Source organism: Colletotrichum acutatum (genome assembly GCF_030867785.1).
Source record: "Colletotrichum acutatum strain CBS 112980 chromosome Unknown BDZ83scaffold_21, whole genome shotgun sequence".
NCBI classification, from domain to species: domain Eukaryota; kingdom Fungi; phylum Ascomycota; class Sordariomycetes; order Glomerellales; family Glomerellaceae; genus Colletotrichum; species Colletotrichum acutatum.
This window is the reverse complement of record NW_026849015.1, coordinates 226,105-243,531: the sequence shown is the minus strand read 5'-3', so window position 1 is coordinate 243,531 and position 17,427 is coordinate 226,105. Positions and strand designations below refer to the sequence as shown.

The 17,427-nt window shown below is 53.9% G+C and overlaps 5 protein-coding genes across 5 annotated transcripts; 2 read left to right on the top strand and 3 right to left on the bottom strand.

The window, feature by feature from the left end:
• The first annotated feature begins 516 nt into the window (after positions 1–516).
• Positions 517–3,956, top strand: BDZ83DRAFT_178620 (N-acetyl-gamma-glutamyl-phosphate reductase). The gene is made up of 3 exons (XM_060501511.1): positions 517–677; positions 993–3,638; positions 3,704–3,956. The coding sequence occupies exons 2-3, from the start codon at positions 1,007–1,009 to the stop codon at positions 3,757–3,759; spliced, it is 2,688 nt and encodes an 895-aa protein (XP_060367917.1). The 5' UTR covers positions 517–677; positions 993–1,006; the 3' UTR covers positions 3,760–3,956.
• Positions 3,957–5,289: 1,333 nt separating this feature from the next.
• On the bottom strand, positions 5,290–7,419 carry BDZ83DRAFT_611291 (heterokaryon incompatibility protein-domain-containing protein). Its single transcript, XM_060507652.1, has one exon. It carries the CDS (start codon positions 7,301–7,303, stop codon positions 5,552–5,554), a length of 1,752 nt encoding a protein of 583 aa, XP_060367916.1. The 5' UTR covers positions 7,304–7,419; the 3' UTR covers positions 5,290–5,551.
• Positions 7,420–7,484: 65 nt separating this feature from the next.
• Positions 7,485–8,902, bottom strand: BDZ83DRAFT_611290 (fasciclin domain-containing protein). The gene is made up of 2 exons (XM_060507651.1): positions 8,070–8,902; positions 7,485–8,008 (listed from the first exon to the last, which is right to left on the bottom strand). Exons 1-2 carry the CDS (start codon positions 8,831–8,833, stop codon positions 7,798–7,800), a joined length of 975 nt encoding a protein of 324 aa, XP_060367915.1. The 5' UTR covers positions 8,834–8,902; the 3' UTR covers positions 7,485–7,797.
• A 3,167-nt stretch (positions 8,903–12,069) lies between these two features.
• Positions 12,070–14,469, top strand: BDZ83DRAFT_649220 (uncharacterized protein; the record flags this gene model as incomplete). The annotated part of the gene is made up of 2 exons (XM_060510252.1): positions 12,070–14,146; positions 14,213–14,469. The coding sequence occupies 2 exons, from the start codon at positions 12,070–12,072 to the stop codon at positions 14,467–14,469; spliced, it is 2,334 nt and encodes a 777-aa protein (XP_060367914.1).
• Positions 14,470–14,998: 529 nt separating this feature from the next.
• BDZ83DRAFT_528881 (uncharacterized protein) lies at positions 14,999–16,926 on the bottom strand (the record flags this gene model as incomplete). The annotated part of the gene is made up of 2 exons (XM_060503313.1): positions 14,999–16,571; positions 16,628–16,926. Coding segments are annotated over 2 exons (1,872 nt in total), but the record flags the coding sequence as incomplete, so codon positions are not given.
• Positions 16,927–17,427: the final 501 nt, after the last annotated feature.

Sequence of the window (17,427 nt, the reverse complement as noted above, 5' to 3'; positions counted from 1 at the left end):
AAGAAAAGACTGTAGCACCGAGAAAGAAGAGAGAATTGTTAGACGGCGCATACCTGAGGTTCCTGGCTCTTTCCAAATCGCCGCGATCGCATGTCACCGATGAGCTGCCAGCTGTCAAATGGTGCCCCAGATGCGGATGCGAAGTGTGGGCGGCCGGCGGCGAGCCGATGCAGACTGCCAATGGCAGCGGAGAGCGGTACCGGTCGATTTTTTCCCTTGGCCGAGTAGTGAGGTGGAAGGTGCTCGCCAATTGCTTCCCGCTCAGGTTCCTGCCTGCGGCCCTGCACAGTTGCTGGGTGCTCGGTGCCCCTGCCCCTCCTCCACACCTCCACTGCATCATACCGGCTCTGTTGCCCACGCACCGCACCACCGCCCACCACACCACCAAAAACGTCCAGTCACAGTCTCGCAGGCCTCAAAAAGTAAAAAGCCTCGTCTCTCCGATTCCTCAACACCTACGCTCTCCCTCCTCTCCCTCTTTCTTCCTTTACTTTCTTGCTCTCTCCTACCTTCTTCCGTTCCCCGTCAATCACCCCTTATACCCTCCCGGGCTGTTCAATTGAACTGGAATTGGACACTCTTCCCGGCAGCTAGAAGAGTCAGAGAGAGAGTCAGTCAGTCAGACCGAGTTCGAAGCTAATCTGCCTGGGTCTGTTGTGTGAGGTGTTTGTGTGTGTGTGAGTCTTCTCTATCCTTCCCAGACCTCCAATGCTCCGTGAAGGAGCTCACCCACCTTGAATTGCACCCAAACGTCTTCCTCCCCCCTTCTATACCTCTCGTCGAGTCCATCCGCCTCCACATTGCTCTACCGCCGTTCCTCGGGATGCCGACCGGAACGACACCGAGGACGAGGGAATACGATGCGGATAGAAGAGAGCATGGAGAGAAAGAGTAGATGACGACGGCGAAGAGCACGCAATACATATCTCTGCTTCTCAATTGCTTTCTTCGCCAACGTCGTAAACCTCACTGACCTGTTTCCCCACCCAAAGTCCAAATAGTCGCGATGCTCTCCGCAACCTCTGCCGTTTTTCGGGCCGGCGCCCGCCGCGCCGTGCCTCGTGTCGCTCGTCGCCAGAACATGGCCGTCACCCGAGCCAACAACCCCTTCCAGCGCCTCAACGCCATCCGCGCCCTCTCCTCCACCAGCTCCCAGTCCGAGCAGGCCAACCGCGACCGTACCCGCGCCATCATCATCCGCACACTGAGTCAGATCGGCAGCCGCCGCGAGGGCCAGCAATACCTCTCATACTTTACCTCCGTCTCCTCCCAGAAGTTCGCCGTCATCAAGGTCGGTGGTGCCATTCTCACCGACTACATTGATGACCTCTGCGAGAACATTGCCTTCCTCTACGAGGTCGGCCTGTACCCCGTCATTGTTCATGGCGCAGGCCCCCAGTTGAACCGTCTCCTCGAGGAGGCCGGTGTTGAGCCCCAGTTCGAGGAAGGTATCCGCGTCACCGATGGCAAGACCTTGACCGTCGCCCGCAAGCTCTTCCTCCAGGAGAACATGAAGCTCGTCGAGAAGCTCGAGAGCCTCGGCGTCCGCACCCGCCCTCTGACCACCGTCCTCACCGCCGACTACCTCGACAAGGAGAAGTGGAACCTTGTCGGCAAGATCAGCAGCGTCGACAAGGCCCCCGTCGAGCTTGCCATTTCCCAGGGTTATGTCCCTATTCTCACCTCCATGGCCGAGACCACCGAAGGTCAGATCCTCAACGTCAACGCCGATGTCGCCGCGGCTGAGCTGGCCCGCGCATTGGAGCCCTTGAAGATTGTCTACCTCTCCGAGAAGGGTGGTCTGTTCAACGGCGAGACTGGCGACAAGATCTCTCACATCAACCTCGACGAGGAGTACGACCACCTCATGTCTCAGTCCTGGTGCCGCTACGGGACTCGCCTCAAGATCAAGGAGATCAAGGAGCTTCTCGAGACCCTGCCCCGCAGCTCCAGCGTTGCCATCATCCACCCCAGCGACTTGCAGAAGGAACTGTTCACCGACTCTGGTGCCGGTACCCTGATTCGCCGCGGCGACAAGATTGCCTTTTCCGACAGCATCGAGTCGTTCCCCGACCTCGCCAAGCTCAAGCAGACCCTCATCCGCGACCGCGAGGGCATGGACGCCGAGGCCACCGTCGACCGTTACATCGACTTCCTCAAGGGCACCCCTTTCAAGGCCTACTACGACGAGCCATTGAACTGCCTCGCCATCGTCCTGCCCCCCAACGAGAACCGATCCCACCCGACTTTGGCCACCCTTACCGTCACCAAGGAGGGATGGTTGAGCAACGTCACCGAGAACGTGTTCCACGCCATCAAGAAGGACCACCCCAAGCTTGTCTGGACCGTCAGCGAGGAGGATGAGAACCTCACCTGGTTCTTCGACAAGGCTGACGGAAGCTTCTCCAGCAAGGGCAACCAGCTCTTCTGGTACGGCATCGACAACCTTCAGGAGCTCGGCGTCTTGACCGATGAGTTCAACGCTCATGGTAGAGCCATGCTCGGCGACTCCAACCTTGAGGCCCGCCTCCGCCGCGCCGCCCAGACTTCGAGCCGCAACCTCAACCAGTCTTCCACCCCCGCCCAGGCTCGTGGCTTCTCGACGATGGCTCGCCGCCCAACATGGGCTCCGGCTGCCGCTGCCCTCTCCGGCAAGCGCACCTTCGCCACCTACACCACCACCAACCCCAACCCCCCTCTGGGCAAGAAGAACGCCTCCAACGACGTCCCCTCCCGCGTTGCTCTCATCGGTGCCCGTGGCTACACCGGCCAGGCTCTCATTGAGATGCTCAACGCCCACCCCAACATGGACCTCAGACACGTCTCGTCCCGTGAGCTCGCCGGCCAGAAGCTCGAGGGCTACACCAAGCGCGAGATCACCTACGAGAACCTGAGCCCCGACCAGGTCACCGAGCTCGAGAAGAAGGGCGCCATCGACTGCTGGGTCATGGCTCTCCCCAACGGTGTCTGCAAGCCTTATATTGAGGCCATCGCTGATGCCCGCAAGGGCGGTGCCGACCACCGCAGCGTCATCGTCGACCTATCCGCCGACTACCGCTTCGACAACACCTGGACCTACGGTCTGCCCGAGTTGACCGGCCGCTCCGAGATCTACAAGGCCGACAAGATCTCCAACCCCGGCTGCTACGCCACCGCCGCGCAGCTCGGTATCGCGCCCCTCGTCGAGCACCTCGGCGGCTCCCCCTCCGTCTTCGGTATCTCTGGCTACTCAGGCGCCGGCACCAAGCCCTCCCCCAAGAACGACGTCAATCTGCTCAGGGACAACCTCATGCCCTACAGCTTGACTGACCACATCCACGAGCGCGAGATCAGCGCCAAGCTCGGCACCGACGTCGCCTTCTCCCCGCACGTCGCCTCCTGGTTCCGCGGAATCCAGGCCACCATCCACATCCCCCTCAACAAGACCATCACCTCGCGTGACATCCGCCAGATCTACCAGGACCGCTATGCCGGCGAGAAGCTCGTCAAGGTCATTGGCGACTCACCGCAGGTCAAGAACATCATGAACAAGCACGGTGTTGAGATTGGTGGTTTCGCTGTCCACAGCAGCGGAAAGCGCGTCGTCGTTTGCGCCACCATTGACAACCTGCTCAAGGGCGCGGCAACTCAATGTCTTCGTAAGTCAAACCCTACTCTATCTAGATCCTTGAAAAGAAGCAAGTATACTAACACTCTTCCACAGAGAACATGAACCTCGCCCTCGGCTACGCTGAGTACGAAGGTATTCCCACCATGTAAGGTGCACATGCGTCCAATGATCAAGGAGCGGATTAGATTCACAAAAGCTCGGCGCGGACACTCAAACTTATCTGGAGTCATAACCGGTTCAAAAAGCATCTTCCAATTTTTTTTTTCCCTTTTCCAAGTCTTGTTTTCCCTCTGGTCTCTCAACTGCGTGGTCTTTTTTCCCCTCTCTACCTACAAGCCCCTCTTTGAATACCTCACACTCAGGGGCGCTCAGACTCTTTTCTTTTGATCATCCTGCTTCTTCAGGGGACTCCGGGATGCGGGGCAATTGTTCCGTTGGGGACCGTCTTTCATGACGTGAGTTGTTGTATGCATGTATATACCGGGTTACGAATTAAAAGAGGTAATTATACAGATTTAAAGCATTGTTTGAAGATGTGTCGTGATGTTGATGAGTTGAGGTGTGTCAAGGTATGCCAGGCCAGCCAGCGTACCTGTTCTTGTCACGATTCGAGTTGTGCTGCAAGGTGATTGTTGTGTATGACGCGTGGCGCATTCTTCACCTCTTCAGGAAGCCATTTGAGCCGCGATCGTGATGTAGAGCCTAGCTTGGCTCCAAGGAGAAACTCCAAGGTGATTCCTATCAGATTTATAGCAGCAACAGCCGCTCCTGTGAAGCAGATTTCGTAGATTTCGCGGGAGTGCCTAAGTGACGCCTCGGGATCCCACGCTAGAGGTTTTCCTCTGCGTTTCCCTCGTCGAAGCACCCCAGTGCCAGTGGTGATGATGGAATGCTTACTTCTGTAGCCGGAATGGGTATCAATGAAGTCTCCCTCGCGCTCGTCTTGACAATAGGGAATGAAGGGAGCTGAAGTATGTCCAGGCGAAGGGCGGTGGGATCTCGGAATAAAGGCTACCTTTTGGTAGGGCGTCAGGATCTAAGAGGCAACGCACAGCTTGCCATCGTACAGTGTGTTTACTCATCCACCGTTGGTGGTAATGTAGGAAGCATGGCATATCATCGCTGTTCTATAGGTACTCTCTACTCTTCCCTGGTGTATTCATTCATGAATACTTGGTGTCTATTACCTAGAAGACGATGGAAAGGCGTAGGTATTGGTATGATGGCTGCCAACCTGTTGGTGACACCAAAATGGCCGAAGACAAAGCCGGCACCAGAACAGCCTTCTCCCCCGAGAACCTGGCCAAGGACAATGTATCTGATACCACATACAACCACATTACATCCTGGAGAACACCAGAAGGGTACACATACGAGGTCCGTATCACTATTTAAATACTCACTGCCCGGTTGCCGTTGTTATCTGAGCCCTTGATATCTAGGGTTTCACCATGAAGGCAGAGACTAGGAGCTCGTAGTAGTACTAATCAGTTCACTTACCTTAGCCTCCCTACCGAGAATAAATCTGTCCATAGGCAAATATCCTCCGACCTCAGAGAATTTACCGTCTCCTCCCGTGATGCTTGAGCCCCGTATCGTATTATCCAGCACGCTGGGAAGTTGGGTCAGATATTGTAACTCGCCATAAGAGCCCTAAAGTTCCAAGGTGCCTCGCAGTAGCATTCAGAGGATTGGGCTCCCAATTTGATCAGTTGTCTACGGAAATTATTGTTTATAAACATCTTCTTCCAGGCACTTCCCTGAATAGCGGGAAGGGTAGATGGTAACTGACACCGCGGTACCACGCAGATATTTGAAGAATCTTTTCAGCTATGTTGTGATGAGCATAACTATACTCTGCCAGTACTATGTAAGGCATCTTCTATGTCTAAAGGATCTATCAGTATTATCGAACACGCTATTTCAGCCTCCCTTTAGATATCAATAGTCTGCTTGCCACTTCTTGTGTTTTACTGGTCCAATGAATCTTTTAGACTCGTTCATCCCGAACGTGATTTCCCACGCTGCCGAGGTCGAGCGTGTCATGGGAACTGTAAGTTTCTTCGAAGTGAATGACAGTACAGCAGACCGCTTTGACGTTCCCAAGTCGAATACAACCTTGTTGGACGTGGGTAAGCCTATTTGCGCGAGAAGGTCATGGAAGCCCAAATTATCAGGCTCCTCGGAATCCAAAAAAGAGTGAATATGGTCCACTTTTGCCTGATATTCACCATATCTCTCAAGGAGGGTCCCCTTCACTTCCTGGATGTCACTGTGAATCTCGTGGGGGTTAAAGATGAAGACGATATCCGTCCTGTGACCTTCGCGGGGGGTCACCATGTGGTCTGTAGAGGGGACTGTGTGGTAAACGTGAAAGAGGATAGACCCGCAAAGACGCGTCGGGTACGCTACGAATTCCGATTCTTCATCGTGCCACTTCGACCATGGCCAGGCCTCTGCGACCTTCATATTTTTGGGGCAACGGAACTTCATTTTGACAAGGTCCCATCCACCGTGGCTTAATAGACGAATTGGATAGCTCGAGGTATTGACGAGCAGGCTGAACTCCCGTCGGCGCTGGGCGTCGATGTGGAAAATGCAAGTCGAAACGCATTGATTCAGATCCCCTCGGACAAAGGAGCCGCCTTCAATTTTAACGAGGCGGATAGCAACGTGTTTCTCGCCACGAGAGCCGCAATGTATGTAGTAGCGGCGGCCGCTGATCTCAGGCGCTTCTTCCCAGACAAGCTCGGTGTAGATTTTGATGCAATTTTTCGTCACCTCGAGCGCCGGCCGCCTGATGGGCGGCGGATAGATCTTTCTTTGATGGCGGTGGACGGCAAAGTCGTCTGCTGATTCGGCGAGCACACCGCCGAGAATCCGGCCGCCGTCACTGAAGCATTGATCTGGCGGCGGTCTATATGAGACTCTCTCCCATGCAAAAATCGTCACATCGTCGCTCTCGCGCAGAATCTCATTTTGAAGCCTCTGAAATGCCCTTTCCTCTTCACCGTAAAAGAGAGGCATATTGGTGCCGAATATTCCCATGAGACAGTACGCGGCATCCTCGACTCGGGTTGTCTCTCTTCCCGCGGCCCAGGACATCTTCTCGGCGACGCAGGTGTGCAATAAAGCACCATAGCGGTTGACGAGGACGTCCTTGGCGATGGCTGTTATAGCGTGGAGCTGGTCGACAAGACCACTTTTGCAACCGACGAGGTTCCAATCTCGGTCGTAGAATTCGATCTCCTTGGGCGCGATGAGTTCTTGGAGGGTCCAGCCCCGCGTGAACCAGCGACATTGACCTAAGTCTCCGCTACCGTCAAAGTCGCTGTCGATGTCGGCGGAAGGATCAAGGTCAGATAACCAGGCATAACAGATGGCCGCTCGCTGGTACCACTTAAACATTGAGTTGATGGCCTCAGTGAGCTCAGCACTGCTCGACTTGTCGATGCAGCATGTGTCGACCCAGGCGTACTGTAGCTCTTGCTGATGAGCTAGCCCGCAGGTTTTTGCGATCTTGACGAAGCCGGCCTTCCTAATCGTCTGTTCCCGAACCAAGAACCTTGGATCCTTCATGTCCTGGAAGGTCACTTCATCCTCTCCCCATGTGTGCGAGAGGATTGCGTAGGGCGGTATGTCTCTGCCGATGAACTCTTCAAGGTTGTGGGACGACGTGTTGATGAGCCACATTTGGAGGCGTGCGTGACGTCAAATAGAATTAATGGGATAATTGAGCAGTCCTTGTTGTTTGGCATGGGATGAGGTTGTGTCAATAAAGAAGTCTCCTGCTTGTATGTAGTTGAAAGATGTGGTGAAGTTAAGATCACACTACAGGGCATCAATCTGACATAAGTGGAGGCCATGTAAAGTACCTCACTACCAAGTGTGCCTTCCATCTCACGCTGACCATTGCAATTGGGCAAGCACATCCAACGCAGGGGAGCAGGAAAGCGCTACGAACATCCGACCCTCTCTCATGCATGACAATTTACTGAAAGCCCTGGATGCTCATCAAAAGTCGACTGAAATAATCGAGGACGATTGGAACATCAACTATAGCAGTATACCACTCCAATTAAATGTAATTATGTGAGAAGCAAGATAATTCTTGTTCTCAAATATAATGTCTGCTCATCAGAGCTTCAAAGAATGAAAGTTGTTGTGAGACACTACGTCGCCTCTACTTACAGGTACGCAACAGCCAGACAGCCCACGAACCCCATCATAGCAAACTTGAGCGAGACATCAAAGCTTCTCGCACTCGCACCAGCCGGAGTGAAATTGGCAGTTGGCTTGACTCCGTCGGTGAATGGGGCGTTGGCAGCTTGGACTGCTCCGGGGAAAGCAGCCGTCGAGGTTCCCGGGCTCAACTTGGGTGATGCTGGGTTGAGGACACTGTTTATGTGTAAGTAAAATTGCAATGCTACGAGCTGTTAACAGAATGAGAGATGCTTACCTATCAACGACGTGCATAACACCGTCGCTGGTGATGATGTCCTTGATGGTAACCTTGGCAGAGTTGGCAAAGACGGTAGTATCCTCCTTCCGCAGCGAAACCTTCTCACCCATCAAACTCTTATATCCCATCTTGGTCGCCACGCCCGTGGTGAACCGGACCTGGTTCATAAGGACATGATACTGTAGAATCCTAGCAAGATCCGCAGGCTCCATCGACGCAACCGTAGCCCCAATAGCCTGGAACGCAGCATTCGTCGGCGCAAAGACAGTCGCGGCCTGCAAAGAGTTGACACCATCGACCAGCCCAGCCTTCACCAACGCGCCCGCCATGCTCGTGAGGCCCGTATTCATAGCCGTGTCGGCGGGGGATCCGGGGAACGTCAGGACGGTATCGATGACGTGCAGCACGCCGTTCTGGAAGGCGACGTCGGCCTTTGTGATGACGCTCATCTGCTTGTAGCCGCTGAATACCCTGCCCTGGTCACCCTTCCTAACTAGCTCGACCTTTTGGTTACCCGTGACGTTGGCGGTGGGCATCTCGAGGAGGGTCTGGGCGAACTTGGGCTGTTCGTAGAACATGGTGGCCGTGGTCTTGCCGCTGACGACGTGGTAGCTCAGGAGATCGGCGAGGAAAGTAGCGTTGGTCGCCTTTTGGGCAAATGTCGGGTCCATCTGCATCATCTTGGCGAAGGCATCATTCGAGGGAGCGAGGATGGTGACGTCCTTGGCTTTAACGAGGGTCTGGTTGAGGGCTGGGACCATTGCCAGGAGTGCTATCTGGTGTTAGTGGTTCCGCTCCATGGTCCATACAACGGTCTATCTCTATGGAAGATCATACAGGTCAGAGTACTCAAGGTATCATTGTTGCTCTTGAGCACATCCATGAGAGGTGGAGCCGCTGCCGCCAGTGCAGCAAAGGCGAGCGTGAGGAAGCTCGTCGGCTGCATTGTGCGGGAGCGGGCGAAGCGAAACGGGAAGCCAGCCCGGTGGTGTTGAAGAAAAGAAAGGAAAGGTGAAGACTTGGGATATTAGGTTCGAGCCAGGACGACGATCCACGGGAACGAGCCGACTAGCAATACTTATACTGACAAGTCTCAACCCAACCTTCCGGGTCCGAGAGGCGGGGGAGGCATGTCTTGACACTTTTTGCCAAGGTCAGACGGTTCACCACCACATAGGATTGAACTTTCGGCCTGCCATGAACGGATACAGCATTGCAATACGACTACCAAAATAAGCACCGGAGGTGGGTCTCTTCTGGGCCCGGTCATGTTTTGTCTCCTGATGCAACTTCATCTTTCTTTCCTGGCCCTCGTAACGACCCGTTGTCTGTGCAGGACGCGTGGAGCCTTTCGTCGTGGGAGGACCCGCGGGAAGCAAGCTTGACACTTATGTCCCGGCGTGCGGCCGTCCCGAAGCATGGCGGACCCATCAGCCTTACTACATACCTTTCACGATGCCAGGGAAACATGGTAGAGGAGATACGCAGAGAGGCTCTTGCGCTGTGAGAGAAGAGGGGGCGCCAAAACGTAGTGGGCGAATCAAAAGACGTCTGAACACATCCTGACCATCCATTTTTTCCTTCTACGGTGCCTGCTGCGTAAAGGTTGACGGGAAGTGGTGGTGGATTCTCTTCTTCTCATTCGGTCTGGGACAGCGGTGCGGCGGTAAGGGAAAGGTGCTGTGCGGGAGATCGACGAGTAGAAGCGGCGGGATGACGGTGAAACATGCCTCAGAGCAACAGGCGGAAACGCATCCATGCGCAGTGGGGGCCCTTTTCTCAGACGGAGGGAAAGTTATTTTCAGGAAGGGCGAGGCGTGCTGTCGGTAGAGCCGCATCTTCGAGAAGGCTACCGTCCAGAGAATCTGACAGAGATTAGGTTGAGCAGCACTGACTTATTAGAGATCCTCATAAAGGTAGTGCCAAGTCAGACCGACGGCGTTGGCAAAGACCACAGGTTCTGTTTGTCTGAACTTGGAGAACAGCAACTTCATGATCTAAATCCGTAAGAAGAGAACCACTTGTGATGGAACGGAGCGGGAGAGACCGGAGCGAGTCGAGGTGCTTGAGGTGCTTGAGACAAGCACTGACAGGTTTCCAAAATGGAAAACGATGCTGGGGGTTGAAGTTATTCGCGGATCGAAGCCCCGGGTGGAGATGGCCGGAGTGGGCCCGGTCGGGCGCTCCCTGGTGCAAAACCACCGTGCTGCCGTTCGGCTTACCTAAGGCGAGATTCTCAAGTATGACTCAGCTATCGTTTTGGGGCAAATTCCCAGAAGCTCCCCTGACAGACATGCATCGCACCGCGCCGCACCGCCTGCAACTATTTTGTCTTAGATTCAACATTGCCGCGGCCGACCAAGCCTGCATCCGCGGCCACCCTGCCTGTCGTGCTGTAACACAATGCACCGCAGCAATCCCATCTTAAAGCCCGTCGTAGAAGAGGTATGCTGGACTTCGGTTGACCGAGCGCACGGCTATCACGGCAGCGTCGGTAACTCTTTCAAGAAAGCTTAAACACGTTCCCTGGGCCTCAGCAAGGATCGTCCCTTCGCACGCAGGACGCTGGCTGTCGCCTCGAGTTGGAGACTTTTCTTTGGTTTGGACCTTTTCCTGCGCTGAACGTCGGTCTGCAGCCACGGCCGATGTCGAGACCATGACCACCACCGCTAATCAGTCGCTTAATGAATGGCGTGTTCGTACGGAAGGTAATAAGGTACTGACTGACACGGCGAGTTCTCACCTTTATGAAATGAACTGCTATATTTGGTGGTTCCTATACGCGGATAGCGGGCGACGGGACGGAGCTTCGTACTAAGGGCCACCCGCATCGTTGACTCCGAACGGCATCCAGAGTTGCGAGACCTGGTCCATGATAGGCACGGAGAATATCGGAGGGAAATTACGGGTTTCCTTGGCTATTCAAACATATTGCCTTGGTCTCGTGGTTTATTTACAGACCCTGAAAGCCCACCCCCGAGAGGCAAAGGTGGTGTTGCGATAGGCGCCAGCCTTTCTGAACGTCACTTACAACAACCGTTCTCAACCCTCATCGTAAAAGATGGTGAGGCCTCACCATCTTCAATCGCAACTTTGAATCTCTTGAGCGATTGGACTATTTTGCCAATACACGTCGCATCCCCACGGGGCTTCTGGCTTCGCCCGCGTTTCCACCTAGCCCAGCCGTCGTATCGCAACCCACTCGAAACCCACCAAGACCTTGGCTGCTCTCTGGTGAACAAGTCGCTATATATACTCATCCTCAACAGAGAAGCAGTATCGGAACTTGGGGTTCCGGGTTATCGGGGAACGACATCACCAAGGTTAACTTGGCAAGTTTTCATATGAGTTTTCACGAACGACAAGAACTTCAAACGGGATGCCCGTCGAGTCAATTCGATAAACCATCACGTGACGGTTTCTCAACTCTTGAGAATAGGCCGCCCCGAGATCCAAGTGAGGCCAGGATCACATCACTATGCTTTACCCAACAAACAATGAACAACGCATCGCCCCCTCTCTGCTATGAAACGCCTTCTCTCTAGCCACAATATCCGCTGCTTGGATCCTTGTTCGTCCAAGGTAAGCTCGTTTAATCGGCCATGATCCATCGCCTTGAATGCCTGAGAACAAAAGTCCAATTGCTGGGCCAGTGCCACAATCCATGGCACTGCGCCACACCCTCAATATCTGAAAACACGTCATCCGCCCCCTTCCTCGCCCACGCCGCAGCTCGTGTTGCGCGTTCCCTTCCAGGCCGTTGAAAAGACTGAGAAAGTGTGTTCGCCTTCTTCATGGGGAGGCGCAATATTAAGGTTCAGAGACAGATCAGTGATGCGCGCCTATTTTGTCAAAAAAGTGAACCCAAAGAACTCTCTTCCTTCTCTCTTCATGCTTGTGTGAACCTCTAAGAATTCTCGAAAACTTGGAAAAGATCTTCTCTGAAACACGTTGCATCTGCATCGCCAAGAAAGAGAACATTCTTTTCTCACCAAAGATGGACACCGCACAGGAACGGGAGCGTCACACGACGAGCTCCATTGCGGAGCAAGAGCTCTTCTTTTCCTCATCGCCATCGGGCCAAGGCCATCCGCAGTCTGGGCGGCAGCAACAGCAGCAACCTCAGCCTGGATGGTATGATAACGCCCAAGACGACTCACCCGTCGAACCAAGGAGCGGGGTTCCGGCTGTGAACATCATTCCGGCCACGCCCTCTACCCTCCGTTCAAACAGTGTGCGCTCGAATCTCTCTTGGCGGGATAGAGATGCCGAGAGGCAAGCGGCGGCGGCCGGCGCGCTTCCGGAGGTTGAGGAGGAAGACAACATTTACGATCCGCCAAGCAATCATAGACCAGCAACACCGCCTACCGAGTCCAAGGTCTCTACTCACCACACTGCGTCTACTTTTGACTCGCCGACTCAGACGAAGGTGGATGAGGATTATCATGTCTCGCCCATGACCGAACCCGCTGTATTACACCACGACACGGGGTTCTCACATGCAGACTCAGTTGATACTGCGGAGGCTGAGCGGTATTATGATGCAACATACTCCCCTCAAAATGAGTACCCTTCTTCATTTGACAAGGGCAAAGCCGTTGAGACGCATCCGGAGCCTGCGGTGCTTTATCACAACACTGAGCACTCAAACACTAATGAGCGCCGCTCATCGATCGACAAGGGCAAAGCCGCAGAAGCGCTCCCGGAATTCGCAGACCGGCCGCCAGTCCCAAATCCAAGACCGGTATCAGAAGTCCCCGACTTTTATGCTCAAGAACACGGCGGTTGCGGTAGAGATCCGGCAGCCCAGGAGCAGGAAGACCGCGACTATGCAATGGCCCTGGCACTTCAGGAAGAGGAAGAAGGCCAATCACCACCACTCCCACAACGACACACCCAGCCAGCATGGAACACCAACGGGCCACTCTCCTCTAACCCCTTCTCATCACCCGAAGACCAGGACCGCGCCCTCGCGGAGCGTCTCCAGGAAGAAGAAGAAAACGGGCCCCCGCCTCCCTTGCCAGCTCGCCCTCACCCCAAAGCTGTGGCAGAGCTGCTCTCTCAAAGCCAGGAACCGCCCCCTTTCTCAAGGACGCCCTCCATAGAAGGTATCATGCCCCCTCCCAAGCGTCAAGGCTCCGACTTTGGCAACGACGACCCTTCAAACCCAATCCACTACAGCCGAGACCCCCACAAGCTCATCACATACCTCGTTCCCTTCCCCAAGCCCTGGCTGGGGTCCAAGGCGCCCTCTGATGCTATCCCTACCCGCTTTCTCATTTACACGCCCCCGCCTCCGCCTCTCCAGGCGCCGCCTGAGGGCGTGAAGGAGGGCGTAGCTCACAAGGTGCAGCGGAAATGGCAGACTGAGGTCAGACAAGCCAAGATGAGCGATGCAAAGACGACTAGTTGGGCGGGTTTCAAGGCCAAGTGTACGCGCGGGGTGGATAAGGCTATGCAATATACCACTACGAGTAACTTGGATTACCTGGCGCGCGTTACGCCTCCGGCGAGGCCGCCGTCGGCTATATCGCGTAAGCTTTCGCTGAAGGGCAGGATGAAGAAGGACAAAAAGGACAAGAGCGCTTCGGGGGATGAGAAGGAGACAAAGAAGAGCCTCGACGAAAAGAAGCGTGAGAGCTCCGACATCAAGGATGATGATGCAGAGAACCTGATTCACGATGAGGAGAAGAAGTCCTCCGAGGATAAGGATCTCGATGAGAGGGCGAGGAACGAGAAGTTGGCCGAGGAGAAGGGCGACAGGGAAGAAGAGGATTACTTCAGGTCGCAGCAACAGCAGGCCGACAAGGACGAGCAAGACGAGCTCATGGAAGACGACCCAGCCCACACTTCCCACGAGACGAAGAAGACGGTAGGCGTGGAGGAAATTGTCTTTGTGTACTCACCCTCGATGAACATGACGCCCGAGGCGATGAGGGAGGAATTCGTCAACTCCATGATGCGGACAAAGTCCAAGGCGCAGCGCGACGCCATCATCGCGACTGGGTTGCTTCCTGTTTCGCTGGCCATTGACTTGGTTATGATTGCCGTCTCTGGGTTGTTTGAGGTCAATGGTAAGTCTTCTTCGTTACTGACTACCCGTGCCTATTTTGGTCTACTTGCTTACTGACTCATCACAGCTGTGTGGGCATACTTCACCATCAAGGGCTCCAAGACAGCGCGCTCCGTTACCAAGCGCATCGCCTCCACGTCCAAGAAGCCCGAGTCCATCGACCCGGAAAAGTCAGAGGCCGAGCTGGCCAAGGAGGACAAGCTCCAGCTCAGCTTCAAGCCGGCCAACCGCATCGACGTGTTGACACGATACCTGGAAGCTGAGTGTCATCGTGTCGATTCGAGACTGTTTCCCAGATACACCTCTTCGCCCACGGAAGTGTAAGTTCCCATCCATAACTCACCTGCCTCAGTCCATCGGTCAGATTAAAGCTGACCTATGAAATCAGCGAATGCTTGGAAGCGATTGGCTGGTCCCCCGCCATGACGCGCGGCCAGAAGAACTGGGAAGATGAGGCGTGGGAGGTGAACGATGTGAAGGAGGATTTGAGGGTTGTGATGCATAAGGCCGCGAAAGAGTGGCGGAAGTGGTGTAACCGGTATGAGAAGAACCCGGAGAAGAGCTTGACTAAGTGAAAGCATGCTTTTGATTGAGAAGCGACGCATGATGTGGAGCGAATATGCATCATGTCTCTTTTGAATGAAAGTGTAATATTGATACTATGGTTGCAAAATTGAGTTGTCTCGACCTATGAGACTTGTGTTGCTCAGATATTCCATTTGATTGAAAGGAAAGAGTCGTCCGCCCCTAACAGCTCCTACCGATGACGCTTGAACCAGCACGCCATGAACAGTGTCGCTACACAGACGCATCAAGCAGCATCACGGGCGGGCCTGCTAGCCTTGGTCCCACGAACTAGCTCCGGTCCGCCTTCGGAATCGACAAACTTGACCTCCAAAGTTCGCGCCTGGGAAGCGATACGAGCACTATCACTCGCCTCTCTCAAGAAAGCCCTCGACTCCGCGTCAAGACCGTGGGCTAGCGTCGCCAAGGAGCTTCCCCTCCAGGCCGGTAGCCTGAGCCTTCGCGTCTCCAACATCGACAGTATACAGAAGATACAACCGCCTATCAACGCCCCAATTGGTAGTGACAAGAATGCCCAGTTCACTCTGATCTTGATTTCCCATATGTTCATTACCCCCGGGTGCGGATCACTTTGTAGCGAACGATTTCGGATCCATTTTGTCAGACTCGCGGCGACCGTTTCAAATGTCCTTGACATGTTCTGCGAAGCTGCAAAACTGGTGACAATGTCCGTCGGCGTTTTGCCAGGACTTGTGCCCGCAGCCCAAGGATACACTAGTAGTTCCGTCTCATCTGGTACGTTTGATGCTGTGTCTTTCCGGCCTGTCAGTCCTACAGCGATCCATTCAATGAGGCTGCCAACGGTGTTGTGTGAGATATTGAACCTCAAATCTTCTTCTAAGGCCACACCAGTGTCGTTGAAGTACTCATCCTGAGAAATGAGGAGTTGTAGATCTGTGCGGGGCGAGTCCAAGATTCCGATATGAAGTGAATAGTTCATATAGGCGTTGAAAGCCTTGGTGAGGGCGAAGTTATTCAAGTATGCCCCAGTAAGGAAGGAGTCTAGGTTCCGGTTGGCTCGAGAACTGATGACTTTTTCGTGCAGTACATTTTGTTCGACAACTGATTGGTAGGTATTGGTACAAAAGTAGAGCGCGCACTCGTCGGCCGTAACATCTTTGTCTTCCCAACGCTGCTTTTGTTGACGATAGTCGGTGCTTGCTGACATTATAGAGAAAGAAAATATCATGGATTGGAGATGTCCAAACGTCAGTGTTCGTCCTGGGTTGTAAGTCGATCGTGCGGTAACTTCGGCGCTTCTGACTTCCTCGTCAATGTTTACTCCAACAGCCCTGAGCCCATCGAAGTTTGATATGCTAAGGTTTAGTTTCGGAATCTCAAATCTGGTGTAGTTATGCAGGAAGTTATCGGGAAAGTTCATCCTGTCCGGTAGGGTAATGATTTCGTCCCTAAGATATGTTTTCCCTTTCGACTTATTCATCGCGTGTGATATATCGTTGCATGAACTGCAGACCGCGACTGATGAGAATGGATCCCAGGTACAATTGCCTGTTGGACACTCAAATGCTGGCTTTGCAGTTTCGGAAGAGCTGAGATCGGAGAAGCCTTCCCACACTGCTGCCATTGCGCCAAAGTCACACTTGGACTTCATGGCTACCTGGCTGAAAAAGTCCCAGGGCTTTGGCATCTTGACGCTCGTTTGGCCAAACCCATAGACTGAAAACTCTCCCGCGTCTAGTCTCTGGGTCTTTCCAATACCATTTTTCATTGCTGAGCCTTCGACAGTGACGTCTTCTCCGGAAAAAGCGATGACGGCTTGCAGAAAGGGTTCAAAGCCTACTAATACGACTGCTGAAAGGGCGCCAAGAGCGATCCAATGTCTGCATGACTCTATTAGCCCATGATTGTGTTGTCCGAATTCAAAAGACTCTCGTACGAAAGTTTGGTCCACCAAAGCAGTCGAACACTTCCCCAGGGTCCTCGACTGGCTTCTTCGAAACAGTCGAAGACCATGACATTTTCGTCTTTTCTTCGGAACCAGTTCCACTTTCCCTGACTGATACAAGCGCTGATGGCGAATGCCAGAGAGGCCCGGGACGTAGCTCCGAGAATAGAGATGACGGCGTTGAACGATATAGAGAAGGTCCAGGATGACAACGGCTTATTCTCGTAGAGGGGAAGAAGAACGAGGATTGCGGCGAAAGATGTTATGCTAAATAAAATTGCCGATAGTTCGAGCGACCAGTGGTATTCGCCGAAAGAGAAAAGGCGAGATCGACCATCGATGATCCTTGGTTTCGCGCGAGGCAAAGGTGGCTCGATGTGTCCAGCTGGGTCTGAGTCGGTGATCAGACTATATCGAGGAGCCGGTTCATTGTGCTCCTGTCTGGATCCCGGAGTGAACACGCAGCTGGAGGGAGCAACTGCTTCTTGTGGAGGAGAGGAAGACACATAGAGAGGGTCGGGTGAAACATCAATGGGGGGCAATTGCAGTGCAGCACCGGTTTCCACCGGGTCCTCCCGAGGGGAGCTACGAACCGATGACATGCTTCGCCTCTGTGCTGGCCCTTGAGGTAACGTACGATACGAAAGAAGCAGAGAGATCCTTTCAGCATAAGAGTTACACGTCTTGGGATGGTAAACAGCCTTATATTATCCATCTTTTTTCGGCTGTTTCCTCCATTGAAGTCGTGCAAACAGACTTGCCTGCGCTGCTGCCTTGCCATCATTGAGAAA

Excerpts from the sequence above, each read along its gene's own strand:
- BDZ83DRAFT_611290 (XM_060507651.1), bottom strand. The coding sequence starts at position 8,833 with ATGGTCCCAGCCCTCAACCAGACCCTCGTTAAAGCCAAGGACGTCACC. Across the intron at positions 8,009-8,069 it reads GTTATGCACGTCGTTGATAG|TGTCCTCAACCCAGCATCAC; the intron begins GTAAGCATCTCT and ends ACACATAAACAG.
- BDZ83DRAFT_178620 (XM_060501511.1), top strand. The coding sequence starts at position 1,007 with ATGCTCTCCGCAACCTCTGCCGTTTTTCGGGCCGGCGCCCGCCGCGCC. Across the intron at positions 3,639-3,703 it reads CGCGGCAACTCAATGTCTTC|AGAACATGAACCTCGCCCTC; the intron begins GTAAGTCAAACC and ends ACTCTTCCACAG.
- BDZ83DRAFT_611291 (XM_060507652.1), bottom strand. The coding sequence starts at position 7,303 with ATGTGGCTCATCAACACGTCGTCCCACAACCTTGAAGAGTTCATCGGC.